General features: G+C 45.0%; 2 protein-coding genes across 3 annotated transcripts in view; one reads left to right on the top strand and one right to left on the bottom strand.

The window, feature by feature from the left end:
* Fbxo18 (F-box protein, helicase, 18) overlaps nt 1–230 on the bottom strand; it is a 37515-nt gene extending 37285 nt beyond the window's left edge. The window contains exon 1 of one of the 2 annotated variants that reach the window (XM_013009326.1): nt 84–157. Coding sequence is in view for 1 of the 2 variants with exons in the window: in XM_013009325.1 (XP_012864779.1) it covers nt 84 (1 nt within the window). In the remaining variant the exon portion in view is untranslated. Of the gene's footprint in view, nt 1–83 lie in introns of both variants that reach the window. The other variant, XM_013009325.1, reaches the window with a different exon arrangement.
* Nucleotides 231–510: 280 nt separating this feature from the next.
* Nucleotides 511–10529, top strand: Ankrd16 (ankyrin repeat domain 16). The gene is made up of 7 exons (XM_013009328.1): nt 511–1384; nt 2922–3142; nt 5169–5211; nt 6426–6534; nt 7432–7593; nt 9149–9227; nt 10333–10529. Exons 1-7 carry the CDS (start codon nt 1071–1073, stop codon nt 10488–10490), a joined length of 1086 nt encoding a protein of 361 aa, XP_012864782.1. The 5' UTR covers nt 511–1070; the 3' UTR covers nt 10491–10529.
* The last annotated feature ends 16928 nt before the right edge of the window (nt 10530–27457 follow it).

The following is a 27457-nucleotide window of genomic DNA, read 5'->3' on the forward strand; positions in this document are numbered from 1 at the left end:
CACCCCCGAGACCCGAAAGGCTGAAGTTTCCCACGCATCGGAGCCCCGCCTGCATCCCCGGTCACGTCTAGGATCTCACGCACTATGGCGCTCCGGACCCGGGCCCCCGCCGCCGCCGTCGCCGCCCGGTCCCCGCTGCTGGCCTCCCAGCCAAGCGGCCCCCTGCAGCAAGCCCCTCCTCCCGCCCCGTCAGCGAGCCGAGACCGCGGACGACTTCCTCCACGAGCTCCGCCCCGTCGCTGCCCAGGGAAGCGCCTGCCACCGGATCTGAAGGACGGCCGCCTGAGCCAATCGAAACGCGAGTCTGGAAGGGGCGCGGCCACCGCGAGCGGACCACGCCCCTTCCGCGCTTCCGCTGGCCCGGAGGCGGCACCGGGAAACTTTCCCAGAGTTCCTGGGGGCTGCAGCGGCAGGGGCGGGGAGGACGCCGGGCGACTGTCGATTGGATGAGGAGGAGGCGGAGCCCAGGAGCACCGCCCCGTCCCCTAGCACCGTCCCAGACCCCCAGGACCCGGGCGGTGTCCAGCCCGGGCTCCGGGATCCGCGGCGGCCCCGGCTCGCAGTCCGCGGACGCGCGCTCGGCAGCCGCAGCGAGGGCCGCTTGGGTTCGGCCCTTAGCTCAGGCCAGGCCCCGGACCGGCGGCCTCCGGAGCCGTGGGGAGAGGGGGGGGGGTCCGGCCCCACGGGCCCGTCAAACTTCGGGGCTTCGCGGTAGAGCGGTGCGCCCCCATCCTCTGACGTTTTCGGCTCCCTGTGCAGAGGGCAGCTCCGGGACCACAGGTGCGCCCACGTACCCCTAGCAGCAGGGGCGCCTGGAGCCGGGGGCCCCGCCCCGACGCGCCGGGAGGGCGCAGCTCCCGGCCCCCGGGGCGAGGGGCGGGAAGGGGCTCTGGCGGCGGCGGCGGCAGCGGCGACCGCGCCGGGAAAAAGAGCTGGGCGGAGGGCGGGGTGTCTCGGAGGAGTGTCACGTGCAGGAAGCGGAAGCCCAGGCTCCCTTTCAGCTTTGTGCACCCTGCCTCGGACTCAGGCTCGGTGTCCCTCCCACTCGTGCCCCCGCCTGGCCCACCGGGATGGCCCCGCCGGGGGACCCGCGCCGCCTCTGCAGGCTGGTGCAGGAAGGCCGGCTGCGCGCTCTGCAGGAGGAGCTGCGGGCGGCCGGCGGCTGTCAGGGCCCGGCTGGGGACACGCTCCTCCACTGTGCCTCCCGTCACGGACGCCTGGACATCCTGGCCTATCTAGCCGAGACTTGTGGCATGGACATCGAGGCCGCCAACCGAGACTACAAGCGGCCTCTTCACGAGGCTGCCTCTATGGGCCACCGGAACTGCGTGGGCTACCTGTTGGACCGAGGGGCGGCGGTAGACTGCCTGAAGAAGGGCGACTGGTAGGTGGCGACGGTCCAGAAAAACACGCCTCCTCCCTAGTCCTGCAGAATCAGAATCGTGGCTCGTGTACCTCGTGGGTACACGAGGGGAGCTCTTCTCAGCATCCAGTTTTCACCCAACGGCAACGTCTTATCGCCCCCAACCTTCTTGCTCAATGTGGTCAGATAGGGAAAGGATTGTACCGTAGTGATGTTCTTCTAGCTAGATTCTTAGCTCACAGATTGCATTATTTTAACTGGTATTGTACAGACCATAAGAATATGATTGATACAGTGCAGGTGCAGATATAACACTATGTGGTTTTCACCTCTTGCCTTGCTGTAACAACTACTGTCAACACAGTCCAGAAACTGTACCTCACACAAATTCAACCTCATTTGTTAGATTGGATTTATTTATTTATTTAGGTGCTGGTACTGGGGTTTGAACAGGCCTACGTGCTTTCCCCTAGCTTTTTTGCCCAAGGCCAGCGCTATACCTCTTGAGCTACATCTCTAGTTCTGCCTTTCTGCTGGTTAACTGGAGATAAGAGTTTCAAGATGGGCTGGGAATGTGGCTTAGTGTAGAGTGCTTGTCTAGCATGTATGAAGCCCTGGGTTCAATTCTTCAGTATCACATAAACAGAAAAAGCCAGAAGTGGTGCTGTGGCTCAAGTGGTAGAGTGCTAGCCTTGAGTACAGAGAGGCTCAGGGACAGTGCCTAGGCCCTGAGTGTTAGCCTCAGGACTGGCAAAAAAAGAAAAGAGTTTCAAGAATTTGTCTGCATACTGGATCCTCAGATCTCAGACTCCTGAGTAGCTAGGATTGAGCTACCTCTACCTGCCTGAAATTCTTTTTTTCATTGTGTCTGGTCTTTCTGAGGCTATGATTTCTTTTTAATGGTTATTTTTGTTTCTTTTCATTTTACTTATTTTTTATGTAGTACCAGGAATCAAACCCAGGGCCTCAGTCAGGCTAGACAAGCATGCTATCACTAAGCCACATTCACTGGCCTGCTATGAACTTCTTAAGGCTTATTACATAGTGAAGCTTCTACTTCAAGTGATTCCTGATCTTATTACAATTAAAAAAAGGAAAAGAAAAAAGAAAACAGGGGCTGGGAATGTAACTTAGTGTTATAACCTTTGCCTAGTATGCATGAAGTTCTAGGTTTGATTCTCAACCTCACTCACAAAAGAAGAAAAAAGTACAGAAGAGAATGGTATAAAGTTCATCTTCCCCACTATGGGAGAAAAGTAGACCTGGTCCTAGGTGGTTCTGTCCCAGGTCACTACTCAGGTCTGGCTCTCAAGCAGTTTTGCTTCCCAGGTCCCCATCTACTTGTAGGTGACAATCATATTCCCCTTGTTATTTCTCCCAGTGTTCTTACGTCATGCAGAGAATTTACCAGTCAAAGCTCTTTTCCTTCCTTCAAGACCACTGATCCTTCTAGGTTGTCCATCTGTGCCAAGGCTATATGTGTTTCCTGAAGACTTGACCTCTCCCTTTTAATGTCTCAGCTTCCTTCCATCTGATGGCTTACACTGGTTGGCCTTAGGACTCCTCTGATGATGGCTTGCACAAGGAAGAATCTTGAGGTGATCCAGGCCCTCGTGGAACACGGTGCCAATCCACTCCTGAAGAACAAAGATGGCTGGAACAGTTTCCACATTGCCAGTCGAGAAGGCGACCCCCTTATCCTCCAGTACTTGCTCACTGTGTGCCCAGATGCCTGGAAGACAGAGAGCAAAATCAGAAGAACTCCTCTGCACACTGCAGGTACAGCCAGTAGCCTCAGGCAAACAGGACAGATGTGCAGTCACTTCACTCAGCACTGCCTACATCATCCTGTTCAAGCTGCCTGCAGGGAAATGACGGTTATGAGAAAATAGATGGTAAGGAAAAAGAATGTTTTCTATAGATCATGTAACTGGCTAGGTGCCTTTCTTTTTCTTTCTTTTTTTTGTTGGTCGTGGGGCTTGAATTCTGGGCTTGGGCGCTGTCCCTGCACTCTTCAGCTCAAGGTGAGCACTCTACCGCTTGAACCATAGCACCACTTCCGGTTTTCTAGTGGTTTATTCGAGATAAGAGTCTCACGGACTCTCCTGCCCGGGCTGGCTTTGAACCGATCCTCATCTCAGCCTCCTGAGTAGCTAGGATTACAGGCGTGAGCCACCGGTGCCCGGCTAGCTGCCTTTCTTATGTTGGTAAACTCTTCATGTGTATCCTTCTTACCTTCTATTAGTTAGATGGAAACTGGTTCTGTTCCTCTCAAAGTCTTTGACCTTCAGTAGAAAACCTAGTCTGTCTCTTTTTTTTTTTTTGCCAGTCATGGTGCCTGAACTCTGGGTCTGGGTGCTGCCCCTCAGCTCTTCAGCTCAAGGCTAGCACTCTACCACTGGAGCCACAGCGCCACTTCCGGCTTTTTCTGTTTATGTGGTGCTGAGGAATGGAACCCAGGGCCTCATGCTTGCAAGGCATGCACTCTATTGCTGAGCTACCTTCCCAGCCCCCCTAGTCTGTCTCTTGAGCAGACTCTGTCTTCATCAGCAATGATACCCATGATACATAATTACTGTAGGGATAAAGAGATCATTATGTGAGTTCCTTAACACAATCCTTGGCACATGTAGGCCCAGAATAAATAGTTACTATTGTCTTAACAGTTTTTACATTGTTACTGAAGACAAGAAGAAAAAAAGAAAATATTTCCTTCATATTCTTAGTAATACATGGTTTATGTCTAAATAAATACAAATGCTTATAGATACATTGGCCCCAGTGTCTAAATACAATTTAGGATACGGTTTTTATTTTTTAATTACTTTTAACTGTTATGCATCTGTAGATGACTTTAAATTAAGAAAAATGTAAAGTTGTTACAGTAAGAGTCTAGAACAAGAAATTTGAAATTTGGAAAGTAACCTTGCCCTACTAGGAAGTGTGTTGAATTTAGTTTCTCTAGAACTTAATGCCTGCGATGTGATATAGTCTAGGTAAAATACAGCCAGTTGTTTTCTAAACACAGTGGCACTTACGGATGGAAGAATATCTTCATAAACATTCCAAGTAAATGGAAAGACAGTTCTCTAGCTTATTAATTATTTGGTCACCTTGCCCTTCACAAACATCTGGAGATACTTCCCTGGAGATATAGCACCCTATCATTTGCCCCAAATAAATAGAAGATATCAAAACCTTTATTATTGAATATTATTTTTAGGAGAGGGACTCAATTTCTGGTTACTTTGCTAAGGATTAATACAGACAGTAAAATGTTTTTGTATTTCCTGGATGAAAGCTGACTGACCTTGGAGTTTTACAACACAAAACTGGGAAGATAAGTTTCAGACTGAAAGTTTGCCATGAAAGTGCTCATAGAGATAAAATGGAAGTGGAGCTGTGGCTCAAGTGGTACAGCGCTAGCCTTCAACAAAAGAGCTCAGAGACAGCTGAAGCCCAGACCTGCAAAAAAAAAAAGAGAGAGAGAGAGAAATAATCAAGTATTGGCCGTGCATCCCTAAAGTAAAAACATCATTACCACTAATTGAGTTGAATTTTATTTTTAGGGGACAGTAAAAGTATACCAAATTTAAATATTCCTGTAAGTCATAACTAGGAGACTGAGGCAGAAGGGAGAGAACCAGGAGGAAAGAACTTTATTTATTTTTGTGGTGCCAGGATCAAACTCAGGGCTTTATGCATGTCAGGCAAACATTCTCCCATTGAGCTACATCCCCAGCCAAGAAGCATTTTGAGTATACAGTATACCTAAACGTTCTAATTTTCAACTCTCTTCTTCCAGCAATGCATGGCTGTTTAGAAGCAGTAAAGGTACTTCTTAAGAGGTAAGAGCAAAGCAATAAATTGGGGGGAAATATTTATTAGACATTTTAACAAGAGGTTAATACTGTTTTTACTTGAAGAGGATCACAGACTGGCAGCAGTACAGACTGAACAAGCTCTGTAAGACTTACCAACATTGCAAGGAATTGCAGTATCCCAAAGGGAGCATATAACTCAGTATACCTTGGAGTCAGAATCTCAGCACCAGGAATATTAAAGGTGCCACTTGAAGGGGAGAATGAGAGTTAATGGCCAGTAGGAGACATGGGAAAGTATGGTATATCTGAGAAACAGGAAGTTCAGAATATGCTGAAGCCTGGACAATGTGGACACTGTAGACCATGTGAGAAAGTTCAGATTTTATTCTAAGCATTTAAGATAGATTTTCAGACAACAGTTTCCCAAAATTGTCAATCCTTAGGTTGCTTAAGGCAGAATGGATTGGGGGATGGGGTGAGCAGGAGGTTCCATGATCTATTTGGTGCAGTGAGAAAGACAAATATGATGGCAGGGGGCTGGGAACATGGCTTAGTGATAGAGTGCTCAACTAGTATGCACGAAGCCCTGGGTTTGATTCCTCAGTACCACATACACAGAAAAAGCTAGAAGTGATGCTGTGGCTCAAGTGGTAAAGTGCTAGCCTTGAGCAACAGAAGCTCAGGGAGAGTGCCCAGGCCCTGAGTTCAAGCCCCAGGACTGGCAAAAAAAAAAAAAAATTGATGGTAGCTGGACACAAAGATGTCTAGGGATGAAGAGGGGGATTTGGAGGTAATTTTGAAAGTGGAGCCAATGGGGCAAGATGAGTAACTTGTTAAAGGAGATGAGAAGGGCTAGAGATCCAGCTCAGTGGTAGAACAGGCCCTAGCATCTCTAGCATAGCAACAAAATAAACAGATGAAAGGAATGAGGAGTAGGGAACATCAAAGATGACTTTAGGATATGATGTCAGAGCCACTTGCTGAGAAATGGAACACTGGAAGAGCAGCGGGTGGGGGAGGAAGATGATAATTTTACTTTAGGTAATGTTGAGTGTTGTGTGCCTGTGAAATATGGGGCTCAGGCAGGCAGTTCAAGACACAGGTGGGCCCAGATATAAATGTGGGATCAGCAACAGAGATGATAATTTGAAAAGATAACCCGAGGAGACAACATAGGGTTAGAGAAGACAGTTTGAAGGGAATACTCTCAGTTCTGTAATTCTGGGTTTGGGCTTTAGGTGCCAGTATGAACCAGACTGCAGAGACAATTGTGGCGTCACCCCATTTATGGATGCAATTCAATGTGGTCATGTGGAAGTAGCCAGGCTACTCCTTGAAAAACATCAGGTATCAAAATGGTTTTGTTTTATTCCTTGATTCTTCTTACAAATTTTAGATTATAGGATAAACAGCACCCTTTATATCCTGGGTCCTAAGTATCTGTATTTCCAGCTATAAAATAAAAGAAGTTGAGTTTCTTCAGATGGCTCCTAGAAGTATTAAATAATATAATCTACTTAGAGCAGTTAGCAAATTAAGTATTCTAGAAATAGCTCCTTATAGCTAGATGGCGCATGCCTGTAATCCTAGCTACTCAGGAGGCTGAGATATGAGGATCACAGTTCAAAGCCAGCCCGGGCATGAAAGTCTTTGAGACTCATAACTCCAATAAACCACTAGAAAACCGGAAGTGGCACTGTGGCTCAAGTGGTAGAGTGCTAGCCTTGAGCTGAAGAGCGCAGGGACAGTGCCCAAGCCCAGAGCTCAAGCCCCATGACCAACAAATAAATAAGTAAATAAATAAATAAATAAATAATCAGAGCAAGTTTATTTAAAAGGGAAAAAAAAGCAAGGAAACGCAGTGAAATTGACTCTGTGGAGAGAGGCCCCAAAGATCCATGTTCTAAGACATACTAGTCCTTTGATGGCAACGGAGGCCCTGGAAGCACTTTTGGCACTGTAGCCAGGAGTACTGACTCATCCCGTTCTTTTTCCTTTCTTTTCTTTCTTTCAAATCTTTAAGTAGTTTTACAAGGAGTTACTATTCATCAAAGCAGTTTGAGTATAATACATCATGATTAGTGTCACTGGATTCATCCTTTTTTTTTTTTTTTTTTTGGTTAGAGTCCTTAGAGAATCAGACAGAAGCTCCATATCCTCTTGCCCAGAGGAAGGTACAGACAGCCAGGTGTATGGGCCCAGGTTTTTCTGCTGCTTCTGATTTTTGCTCCTCCCATCTACAAGGCTTGCTCTTCAGCCGAGGACAGCCTGGGGGCCCAGGCTCTGCACAGGGCAGCTGTCACAGGGCAGGATGAAGCCATCCGCTTCCTGGTCTCTGATCTTGGCATTGATGTAGATGTGAGAGCAACCACAACCCACCACACAGCACTTCATTATGCGGCCAAGGTTGGTATTTTCTCATGAAAACGTCCCTACCTTACTTTGACTTGTGTTATTCCATTGATGGATGGCTCTGTAATCCTGTTTTGTTTTGTCAGTTGTGGGGCTTAACTCAGGGCCTGAAGGCTGTCTCTGAGCTCTTTTGCTCAAGGCTAGTGCTCTATCACTTTGAGCCACAGCTTACTTCTGGTTTTCTGGTGGTTAATTGGAGATGAGAGTCTCATAGACTTTTCTGCCCCGGCTGGCTTTGAAGGCTGGCTTTGAACTGTCGTCCTCAGATCTCAGCCTCCTGAGTAATTAGGATTACAGGCATGAGCCACTGGCCCTCAGCTATAATCCTGGTTTTTATGGCTTCATTTCTGTGAATGGTAATTGTCCATATACTTGAAATAATCATGAATCTGAAGTCATTAATCCCTTTAAAAGGAAACTAAAAAGAAAGAAATTAAGAAATAAAGAAGTACCTTTTATGTTCTTGGGCTTTACATCACACTACTAACATTTTTGTTTTCAGGAATCATTTAAAGCCATAAATGTCTGTTGTATGAAACTCCTAGATCTCTATACTTATGCAGCATTTAGAAGTTAAGATCTCTTTAAATGGGAGATGGGAATGGCATTAATTGGTCTCTCCCTATCACATTGAAGACAAAATGTTCAACTAGAAAGGAAGCTGTTGTCAGTGCCTGCAGTCTCCCATATTACTGATCCATTACTTAGTTGTCCCATGCTTGATTTTCTAGAAGCAGCGATTATTTTTAAATCATCTACACTCTTCTGTCCTATTTTCCTCTCATGAGAAGGTAGGGAGGTGTGTAAGGATGGGCTGAGATGCCACAAGGGGAGACAGGCTGGTGTTTTCTCCAGTCTTCAGGGAAGACTGAACCTCAAGCTTTGATTTTGGTTTCACCAAAATATATATATATATAATTGCTTCATAATACTAGCTGCAGGATTCTCTTTTTTGGGGGTTAGGGGGTCTGGTCGTGGGGCCTGAACTCTGGGCCTGGGCGCTGTCCCTCAGCTCTTCAGCTCAAGGCTAGCGCTCTACAACCTGAGCCACAGCGCCACTTCCAGCTTTTTTCTTTTTTCTTATGTGGTGCTGAGGAATCGAACCCAGGGTCTCAAGTATGCAAGGCAAGCGCTCTACCACTGAGCCACCTTCCCAGCCCCTAGGATTCTCTTTTATGAGAGGTTATGTAGTCTTTGGTTATCTATATCTACCCTACAGATTTTAATTAGGTAAATATTGGTCTGGGAAATTTTGGAATTGTAGTTCTGTATAAATCACAAAATTTATACAGCTTATATTGATAGAGACTCAATTGTATTAGGTCACTAATGTGGCATATAAAGTTGATCATCAAAATCCTAGTAATGAAATGTGACCAAGATATTTAATGATGGATGCCTTATTAAGAGTGATACAAGTCATTACCCTTTAGCTATACAATTCAGGTTTTTTAGTTGACTATTTTAGAATAAGTGCCTAATATGATTAGAGTTTGTTTAAAGGTTTTTGTTATCATCACAGTAATAATGAATTTATTTCAATACTCAGGAAGGACATACAAGTACACTTGAGACTCTCCTATCCTTGGGTGCTGACATCAATGCTAAAGATGAACGAAATCGATCAGGTATTGAATGTGTGAACAACTCACCAAGTTTCATATTTGGGGCTGAGAGTATAGCCTAGTGGAGAGTGCTTACCTACCATGCACAAAACCTGGGTGCCATCTCCAGAACTCAGAAGGCTAAGGCAGGAGAATCCCAAGTTCAAGCCTACCCTGGTTACATAGCAAGACCTTGTCTCAAAAAAAGAAAAGAAGCCAGGCGCTGGTAGCTTACGCCTGTAATCCTACCTACTCAGTAGGCTGAGATCTGAAGATCACAGTTCAAAACCAGCCTGGGCAGGAAAGTCCGTGGGACTCTTTATCGCCAATAAGCCACTAGAAAACGGGAAGTGGCGCTGTGGCTCAAGTGGTAGAGTGCTTGCCTTAAGCTGAAGAGCTGAGGGACAGCGCCTAGACCCAGAGTTCAAGCCCCACAACCAACAAAAAAGAAAAGATTGGTGCTAATATTATTCTTAAGTATCTCAACAGCTTTTTCTTTCTTTCTTAGCCAGACCTGGGGCTCGAAATCAAGGCCTTGGCACAGTGCCTGAGCTTCTTTTGCTCAAGGCTAGCACTCTACCACTCTGAGCAACAGTGCCACTTACAGCTTTTTCTGTTTATGTGGTACTAAGGAACCCAGGGCTTCATGCATGCTAGACAAGCACTCTACCACTAAGCCACATTCCCAGCCCTTGACAGCTTTTTCTTAAAATAACTTTTTCTGTATTTGCCAAGTTGGAGAACTAATGCCAATACCTTGACAATGGTCATGACTATCGGCTTAATTACTACTGTTAAGTCATAAAATCATTTACTTCCCTTCTTTTTACAGTACTGGGAATTAAACTCAGGACCATGTGCTTGCTAGGTAGATGTTGTACTACTTGAGCCATACCCCTACTCTTTAGCTTTTAGTTTATCAGATAAGACCTTGAAGTAACTTGGCTGGGACTGGTCCACCTATTTCTGCCTCCTGAGCAGCTGGAACCATAAGCATGTATCCCCACATCTGACTTATTTTTGAGATAGTTTCTCACTTCACTTTGCCCTGGCTGGCTTCAAATTGCAACCTTAGGCTGTGTACTCCAGCGGTTGTGTTCTAAGCTAATGTCATTCTTGCCTCTCTCAGCCCTGCATCTAGCCTGTGCAGGTCAGCACTTGGCTTGTGCCCAGTTTCTCCTGCGGTCTGGGCTGAAGGATTCTGAAGACATAACGGGCACCCTGGCTCTGCAGCTCACACAGAATGTGGACATCCTCCAAGGCTTTGACCCCTGTGCTACGACATAAGTAGGTTTCTACACGGAGACAATAAAATGCATGGCAATTTCTACTCTGCTTCTTTTCTTCAGTCATTAACAGATTCGATGAAAACAGTCAGCAGCCAGTGTTTCCATCCCCCTCCCCTGCCACCTCACCTGCTCCTCTGTACACACCTCTCCCACTACAAACCTGAATGACGTGGAATCTGGATTCCCACTGTGTTATAGAATCCCCGAGCAGGGTCATGATCCCTCCACATCTCACTTTTTGTAACTATAAATTACAGTAGGAATAATTATTAGGAAGTGAATCTCAGGTATCCTTCCAGAAGTATGTAACATGCATAAATGTTCCATCATTTTCTCTGAATTGAAAAATATAGTTATTCATCTAAGTCAGTCTTTTAAGATTGGAATACATCAATCCTAATGATTTAATCCTTTTTTGTTCATCATAATCCAGCCAATACTTATCGCACACTCACCTGATCCTCAGCCTGTGCTGGCCTTGGAAAATAGCAAGAATTTCCAGTTTCTCTTGATTATTCCCCCATGTCAGCAGATTCCTATTCCTAACTCCCAAATAATTAGGATTAAGGTAGAAATTCAATCCTATCTCATGACCTCTCTGGGCTGATTGGAGATGTGATTTTATTTGGTTGCTTCATAGATAGCTGAACCTTTGAGTGTGGAGATGATGCGTACATGCAAGTGAGCCAAAGATCAGCCCAAAAGTACCCTCACAACAAACATAAAGCACTTTCTGTCTTTATTTTTCTCTTTTTAAGACAAGTCTATGTAACCCAGGCTGGCCTGAACTTGCATTCCTCCTGCCTCTGTTTCCCAAGTGTTAGGATGGGAGGCACTGGCCACCACAGTCAACAGTTTCTTTTCTTTTCTTTTTTTTTTTTTGGGGGGGGGATCCGGTCATGGGGCCTGAACTCTGGGCCTGGGTGCTGTCCCTCAGCTCTTCAGCACAAGGCTAGCGCTCAACCACTTGAGCCACAGTACCACTTTTTCCTTTTGCTTATGTGGTGCTGAGGAATCAAACCCAGGGCCTCAGGCATACAAGGATAGCGCTCTACCACTGAACCACCTTCCCAGCTCTTTCTTTCTTTTTATTTTTTGGCCAGTTCTGGGGCTTGAACTCAAGGCCTGAGCACTGTCCCTGACCTTCTTTATGCTCAAGGCTAGCACTCTACCACTTAGCCACAGTGCCTCTTCTGGCTTTTTCTATTTATGTGGTACTGAGGAATTGAACCCAGGGCTTTATGCATGCTAGACAAGCACTCTACCACTAAGCCACATTCCTAGCCCCACAACAGTTTATTTGCAGTCCCTTGTGTGCACAAAAGTTCTTGTGTGTCCCTTTGCTCTGCCCTTACAAACTAGCCAATGACTGTGTCACACTTGTTTCCTGGTAATTCCAGATCCTGGAATGTGACATAAACCTTAGCTTCTGGAGGCCATTGCTGAAATGACTCAACAGCCAGAGGCAGCATGGTTATAATGACAGCATTAATTGTAGCAAAGAAAGTGCTGATAATGTGTAATAATATACTTCTGTAATAATATATTGGAGTGCTGTGCACACTGATGATAATTACTATTATTCCTTCACTTTTCTAATTACAGTTACTTTCCTTTCTTTGGCTGCTGAAGCTCTCATATTCTTGTCCCAGACCATAACTGCAGCAGTCCCTTAATGACTCCTCCTGCTTCTAGACCTGTCCTCAAGTCCCTGCATGCAGCAGTCCAGAACTCTGGCCAGTTTAACCAAGGGATTGCCTATGGTGGCTCACTGTACCTGCCCTCCTCAAGAGTGGACCACACTTTCATTAGGACTTCTGGCCCTCAGCTGTTCCTAAAAGCACACCCTGACCACGTGAACACATTAGTAATTAAGCTTAATCAGGGCATAAGTTGCCAGAAAGAGATACAAATAGGTAAGCACTGCAAAAACTTGAAGGTAGCTAGAATGTGATATAGGGAAAAGATTTATGAGATATGAAGAGAAACCAGAGTATTAGAATGTGATACATTAAAACTACCCACATAAAATTATATGTAAAAAATACTTATAGAGCTAAATGGAAAAGGGATTGCAGAACAGAAATGAAAAAAACTTCAGGTTAACAGGAGTTCAGGTTTGGAGAAAAGGGATGAGAAGCCACTGAATTTCTCTGTCTAGGGTATTGCTAGGATTTACCAGCAGGTGGCAGACCAGAAAAGGCCTGTTTGTTCTCCCAGACTTGTTTTAGGAGGCTATGGTGAAACATAGAAGATACAGGAAGTATTAGAGGAGAAAACAAACTGGACCCTGGTGGAGTCCCTCGAAATGCATAAAATGCATACGGTTAAGATGAAGCTCAAGCAAATTCAACGTTTTTACAAACTTTGTGAACTTTACTTTTAAATCACTGCTACATGCTTCTTCATATAACCGTTTATGTTCTTTTGTGTAGATGTTGGAGTGTGGTTTTCTCGTCTTTGTGGTTATGGTGATCAAACTCAGGATTTCATACATGCCAGGCAAGTACTCTACCACTGAGCTATAGCCCCAGTTCCCACCTTAAAAAAAAAAAAAAAAGACAACATAGCTTTGTTTCTTAAGGATGTAAAGCTTTGTCAAATTTGGCTGCAAGCCAGGGCAAAGGGATAGGGACTGAACAATGGGTCTTGGGTTTGATCACTAGCAGGCCAGAGGCTAAGTGAATGCTTGAGAGGCCACTGAGGCCATGGAAGTGCTTGAGCTCACTAGTACTCCTCCTTTTGAGTGTTCAAATGATACCAAAAGGAAAGAATTTGGGCCTAGAATACATGTCAGTAATGGAATACTTGCCTAGCATGTTCAAGACCCTGGGTTCTGGGGTTCTGTCCCTACCATGAGAGAGCTAGGTAGGGAGGTGGGTAGATGGATAGACAGACAGGACATAGAACAGTAATCTGTTTCAGAGGGGTAAGTACATGATGTTTATAGATGGGAGGAAATAAAAGTGACAAGAGAGGTTCACGATGTAGTCAGAATCTTCAGCAGGTCAGGGGAAAGAGGAGTCAGGAGGCCTTGGGATATGGCTCAGAGGCATGGGGAGGGGGCAGTGAACAGAATGCACATCCATACATGACTGAAGGTCAGTGTGGGAGTAGTTAGTGACATGCATATTGCATTTTCTATAATGCTGAGTAGTAATATGAACTTGTATTTGATAGTCTGTATGCTTGTATAACCAGCAACATGAAAAAGGGGTCAAAGTTAAATTAGAAAGAGTGGTAGAGTTTTGTTGAGATAACAAAACTAGTAAGCTAAAGTGTGGCCTGTGGCATTAGCTAGGGCAGTGAGGATTTGCTGGGTATTTGTGACTAAGCCCAACAGAGAGAATGTGCAGAATCTTGTCTCCTCAGCCATCCCCGAGAAAAGTGATTGACTTAATAAGGAGGACAGGCTGGGCATTCCTTAGAAAAGCACTGCATGATTATACCTGTTAGTACCCTACTTCTGCCACTGTGCGTTTTCAGGCCTCAGCACATCAGCCTAGCTGTCTCTACAGGCATCTAACCCAGCAGGATACTTTCCAAGAGCTGCAACCACTTTCCCTCCAGTTCTATAAATCTCAGAATATCCTCAAGGACAGGGTAACACAGAAGCATTTGAAACACAAGTTTCACATGCATGATAGTTCACTCTCATATGGAGTTGGTACTGTCTCTAAGATCTTCCAAGTAAGGAAAGGCCAGCATAGCTTTGCCAATATGAGCTCTGGATTCAAACCCTAGCCTTTTCACTTAATAATCATGTAGCTTTGGGAAATGTAGCCCACTGTCTCCAAGCCTCATCTAATTCACCTCAGAAATGAAAATATGTTGGGTGACAGTGGTTCACACCTGTAGTCCTAGCTATTCAGGAGGCTGAGATCTGAGGATTGTGGTTCAAAGCCAGCCCGGGCAAGAAAGTCTGAGACTCTTACCTCCAGTTAATCACAGAAAAAGCCGGAAGTGGCACTGTAGCTGAAGTGGTAAAGCGCTAGCCTTGAGCAAAAGGAACCCAGGGACAGTGCCCAGACTCAGAGTTCTAGACCACAACCAGCTTAAAAAATAAAAGAAAGGAAGGAAGGAAAGAGAAAGAGAGAGAGAAGAAAGAAAGAGAAGGAAAGAGTGAGTCACCTAAAGCAAGGTTCCTGCCACAGGGGATTACATGTTCACTCAAGTCCATGAGAGCCTACTGTGTGCCAGGCACACAGACACCAATGAAATAAGTAGTGTATCAAGTGGTCATAAGTGCTAGGAGGAACATAAAATGGAGAAGGGGACAGGAAGCACCAAGGAGTGGATTTGCCAGAGACATCTCAGCAGAGAATGTGTAAGCTCCAAGAGAACATTCCAGACAGAGCTAACAGTGGCTGCCCAAGCTCTGGGGAAGCTGTGTCTGCCATGCTGAGGAGAAAGAAGGAAGCCAGCCAGTGTGGCAGAAATGAGTAAGCAGGGAGAGGGTGGCAGATGAGGTCAGAGCCAGATGACACAGGCCCTTATGGGACATTAGGAGGTTTGAAGATTAAATCTGACCTGATTTTTAGCAGCATTATTCTGAGTATTGAACAGAACCAAAGAAACTAGTTAGGAGGCCACTGAGAGATGGGGCAGCAGTATGGACCAAGATGAAGGGGCGGAGGGTCAGGATTCTGAGATGGTTTCAAAGTAGAACCAACAGAATTTACTAAGGAGTTGGACATGGGGTGAATGGATAGCAAGATCAAACATCTGAGCCTGTGCAAATGGGAGCAGTATTGCCTCCTTTGGGAGGTGGGTGTAAGAAAGGTTGGGAGTCTAGACTGGATGCTGGTCCAGTATGGACTTTCCAGGAGACGTCCAGGAGTTGTCCTGGAGGCAGCAGGAGAGGAGAGGTTGGCAGGAGGTGCCATGCTTGTGCGGATAGATGGTGTGAGGTGGCTGAGATCACCCAAGAGAAAGAGAAGAGAAGCAGCTCTGCAATTGAGTCCTGGCTACTGCAGCATAGATCTCAAGGATCAGAAAGAATCAGACAAGGAGGTAGTAGGAAGTGGGTGTGATCTGCATGAGTAAGGAGGAGGCCAGAGCTCCTGGCCTGACCCCTGGGGCTCCCCACAGGACTATGTTGTGGAAGTAATGGGCTAACAGTGTGATTGGAATAGCTTCAAATGAATGAGAAGCCAGGACCCAAATAATGAAGCCATGCAGAGACAGAGACAGAGAGAGACAGAAAGACAGGGAAAGAGAGAGAGAGAGAAAGAGAGAGAGAGAGAGAGAGAGGAGAGTGGCATTTTCTTTTCTTTTCTTTTTTTTTGGGGGGGGGTCCGGTCATGGGGCCTGAACTCTGGGCCTGGGTGTTGTCCCTCAGCTCTTCAGCTCAAGGCTAGCGCTCTACCACTGGAGCCACAGCGCCACTTCCGGCTTTTTGCTTATGTGGTGCTGAGGAATTGAACCCAGGGCCTCATGCATGCAAGGCAAGCACGCTATCACTGAGCCACCTTCCCAGCCCCATCTTTTATTTTCTTATGTGCCTATACTGGGGATTGACCTCAGGGCCTCTAGCTCTTGCTGGTTTTTTGTTTTTCCCAGATTTTTTTCACTCACAGTTGGTGTTCTACCATTTGAACCATGCTTTCATTGTTGGCTAATTGAAAATATTAGTCTCAAGATCTGCCTACCCAGACTGGCTTTGAATGTGGATCCTCCTAGATCTCAGCCTCCTGAGTAGCTAAGATTTATAGGTACGTACCACAAGCACACAGCTTGGTATTTTCTTTTCTATGTTTTGTTTTGTTTTTGGTGCTGGTTCTAGGGCTTGAACTTAAGGCCCGGGTGCTGTCCCTGAACTTGCTCCAGGCTAACACTCTACCACGGTTTGAACTACAGCTCTACTTCTGGCTTTTTAAGCCAGGGCTGGCTGCAGTCCTCAGAGCTGGGCTCTGGTGGCTCACACCTGTAATCCTAGCTACTCAAGAGTCTGAGATCTGGGGATTATGGTTCAAAGCCAGCCCAGGCAGGAAAGTCCATAAGACTCTAATCTCCAATAAACTACTCAGAAGAAGCCAGAAGTGGTGCTGTGGCTCAAGTGGTAGAGCATTAACCTTGAGCACCAAAAGTCTCAAGGACAGTGCTGGGCCCTGAATTCAAGCCCCAAGACTGGAAAAAGAAAATGCACACACACACAAAAACCCTGCAGGGGCTGGGAAGTTGGCTCAGTGGTAGAGTGCTTGCCTCGCATGCATGAGGCCCTGGGTTCGATTCCTCAGTACCACATAAGCAGAAAAAAGCTGGAAGTAGCACTGTGGCTCAAGTGGTAGGGTGCTAGCCTTGAGCTGAAGAGCTGAGGAACAGTGTCCAGGCCCATAGTTCAGCCCCCATGACCAAAAAAAAAGAAAAAAGAAAAAACAAAAACCCTGCAATCCTTAGATCTCAGCCTTTTGAGTAGCCAGGATTACAGATAGAGCCACCATGCCCAGCTTCCAAACTGGTATTTTCTCTAATGAAGCAGCTTCTTTAGTTTGCTGAGAGAGAGAAATGGCACTCTGTCACTATCATGACCACATCCTGTTAATTTTGCTTCCACACAGGAGCTCCAATAGGTCCACGTTTTTCCCAAACCACTGCCATCATACAAGTTCCAGACACTGCCCTCTTCTTCCCATACTAAGGCTGTAGAGCAAATTTGACTCCAAAATCTAACAGTGTGAAACGGCTATTGATAATTCACAGCATGGATGGCTCTTCTCTGCTCCCCAGCGATGGGGGCCTTGGCTAGAAGACCTGAAAGCTGAAATCACGCAGGTGCCTAGAAGTTGCTGTTGCTTGGCAACCTCATTTCCCCTTCACATGGGCAATGTTGCTGGGGGGGGGGGCGCGAAGGGGGGCAGGGAAGGAGGGTCTCACCATCTGACTGTGACAGTACAAAAGCAATATTGTAGGCCAGGCACCAGTGGCTCACACCTCACATCCCAGCTACTCAGGAGGCTGAGATCTGAGGACTGTGGCTTAAAGCCAGCCTGGACAGACAAATTGAGAGCATCTTATTGCCTATTAACCAGTAAAACGCTAGAAGTAGAATTGTGGTTCAAGTGGGAGAGCATTAGCCTTAAGTGGAAAAATCCAGACAACAATGCAGCACCAGTCTTGTGCAGAAAAAGCCAAGCAACAATGCAAAGCCCTGAGTTCAAGTCCCAGCATCTGTGTGCGAGCACACGCGCACACACACACACAAAGCCACATTGCTTTTCATAATGTATCTGAAAGTCATACAGCATCTTTTCCCCTCATTCCATTTGTGAATGTCAAAGGGACTAGATGGACTCCATCTCATAGTGGGGTCTTCTATATTCTGGTAGGATTTATGGGACAGGAAATCCAGTGTGAGCACCTCTCAGACATTTCTCTTGTCTGAACTGTAACATCTTCCAAACTGGTCTTACTACTTCTGCTTTCGTAATTCCCTTCATGCTCCATGCAACCCTGACAGCAACCTGGGAAGGCTGACAGTGGACGGTGCCCCTCCCCTCTCAGACTTCTTCCTTGAGGTAAGTCCAGCCTCATCACTAGAGGCACAGGAAGGAGTGCCCTGCTGTCCCTCCATCCATGCAGTGAGGCCTCCCCCTGCCCCCTCCTGAAACCTCACTCACACAACACAGGCCTTTCACTTCCTCAAACACAACAGACCAGATCTTCTTCCTGGAAAATTCTCAGTATGTCGTGTGGTTTGCTTCTGTTGCCTTCTGCTCCCAGCTTCATAAACTTAATTCCTGAGAGGAGCATCCTTTGTCACTTTTTAAGACATGAGAGTTTCTCACATGGTTTATCTTAACAAAGATGAGCAACTTGCCAGGGACAATGGCTCAACCTGTCAGAAGTCAGCCCAGGCAGGAAAGTCCATGAGACTTATCTCCATTCAACCACCAAAAAGTTGGAAGTGGAGGTGTGGCTCAAGTGGTAGAGCACCAACTGTGAACCAAACAACAGCAACAACAACAAACCTTCAGGGACAGCATCCAGGCCCTGAGTACAAGCCCCAGGACTAGCATAAAAAAAAAAGATGAGTGAATAAGTGCAATTACTCTTGCAATCTCTGCTCTGAAACCAGTCACTATTCTGTCAGATCCAATCAAAGTATGAACCAGCCTTTCCTCCTGAAATAAAAGGATATGAAACTAAGAAAGGAGAGAGAATGAGAGAATATTGGCTAGCAGAAGACAATTACTACTTAGGCAGACAAAAACAGGATGGAGATTTCTCATCTGTACTTAACAGGAAAGAGAAGCTTGTTGTTAGAGCAGCTGCTCTTTGCATGTAGAGCATAACAAATAAAGCTGAAAAAAAAGTGTAAATATAGTTTTGTATGTACAAGCCCCAATTTTAACACAAATTCCAACAGATTTTAGGTACATCAAAAAGATGTGGTTAAATGAGACACCAATGGCTCATGCCTGTAATCCTAGCTACTCAGAAGGCTGAGACCTAAGGATCATGGTTTGAAACCAGCCTGGAAAGTCCGTGAGACGTGTATCTCAAATAAACCAATCAAAAGCCAGAAGTGGAGCTGCAGCTCAAGTGGTAGAGCACCAAGCTTGAGCAAAAAATATCAGGGACAGCACCCAGACCCTGAGTTCAACTCTCAGTACTGGCATTTACACAGACAAAAAACAGACAAAATGTAGCTAAAAGAGGTGATGTGGTGATCTTTTTTTTTCCCCTCGGGGCTTGAACTCAGGGCCTGGGCACTGTCCCTGAGCTCTTTTACTCAAGGCTAGTACTCTACCACCTTGAGCCACAGTATCACTTCTGGTTTTTGAGTGATTAATTGGAAATAAGAGTCTCGTGGAGACTTTTCTGGCCCAGGCTGGCTTCAAACTATGATCCTCAGATCTCAGTCTTCTGAATAGCTAGGATTAAAGGTGTGAGCCACTTCAAGCAAAGGTTTTTTGTTTTTGGTACTGGGGATAAAACCCAGGACATGGTTCTTGCTATGCAAGCACTTTGCCTCTGAGCTACATAATGGCTTTGTTAAATCATTATGTCATTTGGGAGGAATGGTTATTTGGGAAGAATGGCATCTCTATTAACTGGTTTATTAGTAGGGATTGGCTTACTGAATGTTAGATGTAGCGTACAACTCCTAAATTTGAGTCCAACATTTGTTTACCTTGGTCAGAACTCCAGTGTCTGAATCAGTTTCTTTATCTGTGCAATGGATTCAGTAATATCTATAGTGTGATATCTATAGCATTAGAAGAACCAACATATACTAAATACCTATGCAGAACCTGGCTAAAATGGAACCTCAAATAGAAGTGTCCTTGATCAAACAGATTATACAGTATCAGCTCAGGAACTGGGAAGAGCTGGTGCTCAGAATAAGGGGCCTTTAAACGAGGCAGGGAGGAAAGGTGGGAATGAAGGGGGGAGAGGGAGCTTGAGGGTTGAGGACATACTGGCCTCACCTAACCAGCCTGGCTTGCAGCCACATAGGCCAAAACATTGTGCCGAAACCCTGCCAAGGCCACTGCAGCTGATGAGACCTTCCGGGATGGGATGTGGGGCTTGAACTCCGGGAAGTCCATGTCCTTATTGGGTTTGGCCAACTGTCTACACCAGTCCTCAATGGGGTTCCAGGAGAGCCAGGGCATGAGTGGGTCCCAGGCTCTCCCCTTCTCCCTCAGACATGACCTCAGTGATCTGCAATACAGAAATCAATCTACTAGCAAAGAAAAATCGACTTTCTATCTGCTTTATCCCTACAACAATGGTGCTTTTGTTCGTGTCCAGTAAATTTATGGCCTCTGGGGAGACTGCTCAGGCCTATCGTGAGCAGGCCCAGAACATGCAGCCTTTTGATAATGGCCCTTTATCCCAGACTGTAAATCAAAGTAACAAGAATGCCTAGGATGGCTCTAGCAAATACAACCAACCCTTGGAGGGCTGACCTTGAAATGGAGAGCCACTCCGGGGAGAGGCACGAGTCTTCTTGTACATCCCAAAGAGACAGGAACTCCAGGAGCCCCCACACAGGGGTCCCTTGCTTCAGTGGCTCAGGTGGCCCCTGCCTCCCCAGGAATCCTTCCAGAGTATTCACCCACTAACCAGTTGCCACACATAGTACTCAGATCAGGCTGTGCCCAGCTCCAAGCTACGACATAATGTGCAGAATAGTAAGTAGCTTGCAGCCTGGGCCTTGCCCTGAGTGACTCCGTTTTATAAAACAGCAGCTCTGTTCCAGTCTGAGTGAAAATGCTGAGGAAAGGCAACTCTGCATCTGTTGTACAGCCATTCAGCACAGACTAATAATGTTTACACAAAATACTGCCATCTATGAATTTATCCAATTAAATCAGGACTACCCAGACACATGGGTGTATTAACACTATTGGGGAAAAAAAACAGGCCCATGAGCTACTTTTTTCTTCCTTGTATTTTGTGGACCAGGGGGATAGGGTTCAAACTTTCTACGCAGATGCTCTACCACATTAGCCACGCCCCTCCCAGCCTTGTGAGTTGAAAGGCGCAATCTGCCATCAAGCGTGTTTTCACAGATATACTACTATGGGAGGTGGAGGGAGAAGCAAGCTCCTCAAAGCTGCATCTGGGACATTTTACCCACACATTTACCTACAATCCGTTGGTGTTGGGATGAGCAAAACCTTTGGAGAACTAGAACTCCAGGAAGCTCTGTCTGTGTATGACAGGACTAGAAGCACAGGATGTACAGGGCAGAAAGCTGGGAGCTCATGTCATACCAGACTGGTAGAAATTCTTTTCCCCTTCATTTTGGAGATAGGATTTCACTATGTAGCTTAGCCTGGTTAGAAATCACAAGAGAGGAGAGAGGAGAGGAAAGAGGAGGAGGAAGAAGATGGAAGGGGAGAGAGGTGAGAGGGAGGGAGGGGGAAGAAACGGGAGGGAGAGGGAGGAAGAGCGATCAAAGTTTCCAGGCCACAACCCAATGCATATAGTTGATTCTTCTTAGGCTGCCTTCTTGCTGCACCAACCAGTAAGACAAAGGTAATGAGGCCAAACCTGTGGGCTCAGCTTCCCTCACAGATGTAAACCACACTGACGGCTTTCCAGTGGGAATGGTTTCTTTGCAGTGACAAAGCTGAAGTAATTCTCTGCATCTAAATTATAACCTTCAAAGCATAAAGCCTGCCTTCATAAAAGCACACAGCCCTGGCAAGGCTCCAGAAGGAGAGAAATTTAATTATCTATAAGATAATAGTTAATGATACAAGATATTTTGGTAGGTAGCAATTTCCTAACACCCCAAATGAGTGAGGGAAATTCTGTGAGGTCCTTCAACCTCCAGTTCTAAATGGTCTGAAGACTCCAGCACAGAGAGAAGAACTTTGGACAGCAACACTCTACATGCCAGTGAACCATCGTCACCATTGTCACCATCACCACCATCATCCCACTGTACATCACAAAATCCCCAGACAATAAACAAGTCTAAGTGTGAGAATGACCACAATAAAAACTTTTCTGTCCACAGATGTTTGCAATAGGCTTCCAGGATTATCTTTGGCATTTCTAGCCCATCAGTCCTTTATCAAGTTCTTTGCACTTCCTAGCATGTGGGGAGCCTCTTATTCTTAGGTGCCCAGTGGAGAAGCCAGAGGTGCCCCTCTGGCCACAGAAAAGCAGAAGAGCCAGGAGCCCCCACTGCCAGGATCATGGGATGGGGGGAGGTTCTCCCCACCAGGGTGGTCAAGGTGATTGAGCAGATAAATCTTGTGTGAGTCTTCTACCTACATTTAGTTCTTGTGTTATGTGGCCTTCTTTTACATCTATATTTTGTGCTAGCCCTTAAATTTCAACTCTCTGGGCTAAGAAACACAAAAGACATGTCTTTTTTTCTTTTTGTTAGTTGTGGGGCTTGAACTCAGGGCCTAGGTGCTGTCCCCGAGCCTCTTTGTGCTCAAGTTTACCTCTCTAGCACTACAGCCACAGCACCACTTCCAGTTTTTGAGTGGTTAATTGGATAAGAATCTCATGGGGACTTTTCTGCCCCAGCTGGCTCACAGGTGTGAGCCATTAGCACCTGGCACCTTTTTCTTTTGAGGTGGTCACTTCAAACTTGAAATCCTTTTGCCTCAGCTTCCAAATGCTGGGATTACACCATACCTGGTTTAAGTCTATTATGTTTAACCATCTGCTGAAGCTCCTTTTCCTTGTCTTTGAACTTATGAGTTAGCATCTTAAAAAAAATTCCTTTAATGGCATTGTTGAAGAGGATCAAGAAAAGAGTGGGAATGTGTTCAATCTGAATGTGTTCAATTTGCAAAATGTTTTCTGAAAATCAACCCTTTGTATCATTATTTCCTGCAATTGTCTCTTTCTCCATATATATCCCCCTCCCTGAATCAATGTCTTTTCTGTTCAACCTTACTCATGTATTCAAACATTAAGTATAATTTGAACAAGGGCTAACATGCACATACCTTTATATTTTTAAATAATGATATAGGAGAACAAACATTCTCACTTGACTGCTAGACTTTTTCTTAGCCCTCATATTGCTACCTTTTAGCATAAGGCTTTTGATTGTTGCAAAAAGTCTTACTGCACTTCACATTTTACTTGCCATTCCCTTCCCTGAGGAGGGAAAAAATGGGCAATTCTCTGCCACTGTATATTATAATTTCATAAGCATTTCTGTATAGTGTATCTTCTTGTATGTGTATGCATGCACACAGGCCAGTACTGGTGGCTTGAACTCAGGACCTGATGCACTCAACTTGGCTTTTTCCACTCAAGATTTTTACTCCACCACATGAGCCACGCCTCTATTTCTGGCTTTTTGGTGATTAAGTAGAAATAAGTGTCTCACAGGCTTTTCTGTCCAGGCTGGCTTTGAGTCTGAACTCAAGACCTGGGCACTGTCCCTGAGCTTCTTTTGCTCAAGGCTAGCAACTCTACCACTTGAGCCACAGTGCCACTTGCAGCTTTTTCTGTTTATGTGGTACTAAAGACTCCAACCAGGGCTTCATGCATGCTAAGCAAGCATTTTACCACTAAGCCACATTCCCAGCCCTGGAGGACATACATTTTAAAATCAGGTATTTTTTCTTAAAATCCTTATAGTGAAAAATTGGAGGTTTAAAAACAAAAGTTCATGTTGCTGGGGCTTTTTTTAGGTGCTTTGAATCAAACCCAGGGCATCATACATGCTAAGCAAGTCCTCTACACTGTGCTAGAACCCAACTCCAATTTTTTTTTAAGGGTATAGAGATAAGTGTATCTCAACATTTCAGCTAAACCATGTAGGAGCCAGAGTACATGGAGTTGGGCTAGAAAAACCTCATGACTAGGATTAAGGAAATGTAATTGACACCTACTACTTATCTGTCCACTCCTCTTTTCAGGGAATGGGCCAGCACTGGCATAGGTGTGGATTCCTGGCAGCCATATCTCTGCCATGTGATCCCACGTTCTGGTTATAATTCATTGGCTCCAGCTGGGCCAATGAGATTTGTCTTCTGGGAATTTGATAAGGAATTTAGAAATGGTGGTAATCTAATTCAGTGGTTTTCAACTGAAGTAAATATTGTCAACCAGAGATCCTGCAATGTCTGAAGGAATTCTGACTACCACAACTAGTGAGGTGCATGAGGTGGGTGCAGGTACCCAGCGTATAGTCTAAGTATCATACAAGGTATAGAACAGACTGCACAGAAAAGAACGACTTAACTTCGTATGGCAGCTGTGTTAGCTTGACAGACTGCTCTAGATTTGAGTATTTAAATAGAGATAATGCCCTCCAAAGTTAACCATATTCAGCTTGCCTCTGTGAAGATGGACACTCTTGGGCTTTTCTGCTTGGGCTGTCCCGAAACCAGGATCTTCCCAAGCTCAGCTTTCTGCAAAGTTTGGGGTGACAAGGACTTGGAGGGCGGGGGAAGTTTTGTAAAGTTTTTCCATGGGCTGACCTCAAAACATGACCCACTTGTCCCCTAACTTGTTTACACGTAGGTGCTAGAGTGAGTATAAGCTTTTTAAAGAACAGAGGGATACAGGACATGCCTGCAGCCTGTTTATCAGATTTTTTTGGATATCAGAACACCAGGCCAACCTGCTTTGTTACTATCCCTGAGCCCCACCCATTACTACCAACTCCCAGTCCTTATATACAAAGCATTCCATAGAGCTGCAGCTAATCACACACTTGCACTTGCAACTGATTTCTGCCATGAGATGTATTTTCTGTAACACATCATGAGTCTGGAGACTACACCATGTAGAAAGTCAATTAAAGTTGTAAATTCCTGTAAAGTCACTAGAAATAGCTTTCCCTATTCCCGCTCCCCCCCCCAAATCCCCAGCCCCCATACCAGCACAGGGTTTGAACTCAGGGCCTTGATATCCTTTTGATTTTTTCACTCATAGTTGGCATTCTGTCACTTGAGCCATACCTCCAAGTTCTGACTTTTTGTTGGTTAATCAGAGATAAAGTCTTGCATATTTGTCTGTTTGGGCTTGCTTTCAACCATAATCCTCAGTTCTCAGTCTTCTATACGGTTAGGAATGTAGATGTGAGCAACTGGTAGCTCAGCAGAAAAAGCCTTTTTGATACTCAACTTCTGGGAATTTATCTTTTTCTTTACCCAACACCATATATGTTGTTCTAGATTAGCTATGATTATAGCTAATCTCCTAGCCTCCAAGCCCACAGTGTTAAACATCAGCCAGGACTTCAGTGCCCCATCTTGGCTGACCAGCCCCATTGAGTCTTCAGACAACTGCAGCCTCAGCCACTGACAAAAATTTCCTAATAAACCTAAGCAGTTCCCACCCAGCTGACCCATTCAACAAGGTAATCTTACCTGGTTGTCTAAACCCGTCTATTCTAAAGATATAATATTATTGTTATTATTAAGGTATTTACAGAGGGGTTACTAATTTATAAGTCAGGTAATGAGCACATTTCTTTTTTGGACAATGTCACCCTTTCCTTCATTTGCCCCATTACCACTGTTTATTTTTAAGCTCCTGAAGTTGGGGATGGTTTGTGTACAGCAATGAAATCAGAGCAGACAAGGGACAAAGATGGTATAATAAAGAATGACACCTAGAATTCTGTCTGAGCAAAAGACGTAACCAGTAACTGCTAAAATGGAGAATGGGAAAAGAGGAAGAGTTGTTGGGGGTGGGCATAGACAAATGATGCATCATCTTAGGAAATACATATATTTGGAGCTATATAAGATTATCTTTCAGGGGCTGGGAAGGTGGCTCAGTGGTAGAGCGCTTGCCTTGCATGCCTGAGGCCCTGGGTTCGATTCCTCAGCACCACATAAGCAAAAAGAAAAAAGCCGGAAGTGGCACTGTGGCTCAAGTGGTAGAGCGCTAGCCTTGAGCTGAAGAGCTGAGGGACAGTGCTCAGGCCCAGAGTTCAGGCCCCACGACTGGACCCAAAAAAAAAAAAAAAGATTATCTTTCATAGATAGCCTATTATTTCCTTTTTCTAGAGCATTAGCAGGAAATTTGAAAAGATACCAAGTCTCGAAGACTTTTTGAAACAGTAATTATAGTATCTTAGGAGACACTTCTCAAGTGTCTGGAAGAATTGGGACTGATTCTACCACATTTAGTCTTTGTTGACTTCTGAGTCATTTATTCTTTCCTCAAATATTTGCTCATCATCTACCAGGTGCTCAGCACTCTTCTGAGTGCTAGGAACATTGACTATGAACAAAACAGACGATATCTCTGCTCTAGTTGGCAAAGAACAAGTGAAGAAAATAATAAGCAAATTGATAAGGCAGTGAAAAGAACTAGCAGAGTGCTGTAGTAATGGCTGAGGGGAAATGGAAAGAATTAACTCTGTAAAGAGGTGCAGGGGGGAAGTGACCCTTGGCAGTTAAGGAGCTGGTAAGAGTACAAAGGCCATTGGGTAGTTAAAGGTTGATCAGATTCTAGGAACTGAGAAACTACAGTGCTTGAAGTGTAGTGACCAACAAGCAAGTAAACATTGTAAGACAAAGTTGGAATGTCAAAGCTAGAGCAAACAATCCCTTGTAGGCCCTATTAGAGGGTTTGCATTGTATTCTAAAAGATATGGAGAAGTAGTGACATGATCTAAATTCATATTTTAAGAAACTGATAACAAAATAGACCAGGTAAAAAAGAGGTGGGAAAATCTGTCGCAGAAACTGCTGCAGAGACTCAGGAGAGTGAAAAGTGGCCTGGATTAAAGTTCACTGCAACTTTCTCTCCTTAGGTTCATTCTCTCCCCTGATAAAGTTCAGGTAATAGAACAAATTAATAAACAATATTTTCTAAAAGCCAAATACAAATAAGACATTTGCCATAAATTCCTCATTTGTGTAAAGATCTGCAGTATTTTCAAGATGGATGGTGCTTTCTACTGTCCTCCATCAATGTACCTCCTTCCACTAAACCTCAGGTTTCACTCTAGAAGGAACCAAAAACATCTGTGACCCCAAAATCCACTGAACCAAGTTAAGCTACTTTAAGCTACTTCACCATAAAATGTTTTTTTGCTTTCCAAGTTTCTTGACAACTGTGGTAAGTGGGGAGGAAAGATCCAAATGCAGGCTCACACTTTTGGAGAGACTCAGTCTTCTCTTAAGATACTATTTGATTCGTTTTTCTCCAGGGAAGAAGGAAGGAAGCTCTTCAGTATAAGGAATTCTTATTCTAAGTCTTAAATGTAATCCCCTTATCTTAATGCCTTTAAGTTTCTCTGTAACCCTATTCTTCATTCAAAACACAGCATATCTTAGCTGACAGACTTAAAACCCTCTTCAACATTTATTTACTATTATTGCTAAATAAAAAAAATAGTGGGGTATTGTATGTTAAAAAATACAGGCCTTGTGAGTTCCAATTAAAGACCTTCTTGAATATCAGCTGTTTTGCCAACAGAAGTCAGTCAGACCCACTGTTACATGAGGACATTCAATAGTCTCTTCCATTTTGTACTTGAGTTTTATATTATAAAAATTCATTTGGTGA

Source organism: Dipodomys ordii, unplaced genomic scaffold, assembly GCF_000151885.1.
Source record: "Dipodomys ordii isolate 6190 unplaced genomic scaffold, Dord_2.0 Scaffold9, whole genome shotgun sequence".
NCBI lineage: Eukaryota > Metazoa > Chordata > Mammalia > Rodentia > Heteromyidae > Dipodomys > Dipodomys ordii.

Coding starts and splice junctions, on each gene's coding strand:
- Ankrd16 (XM_013009328.1), top strand. CDS start 1,071: ATGGCCCCGCCGGGGGACCCGCGCCGCCTCTGCAGGCTGGTGCAGGAA. Junction 3,143..5,168: donor AACTCCTCTGCACACTGCAG/GTACAGCCAGTA, acceptor CTCTTCTTCCAG/CAATGCATGGCTGTTTAGAA. Junction 7,594..9,148: donor CACTTCATTATGCGGCCAAG/GTTGGTATTTTC, acceptor TTCAATACTCAG/GAAGGACATACAAGTACACT.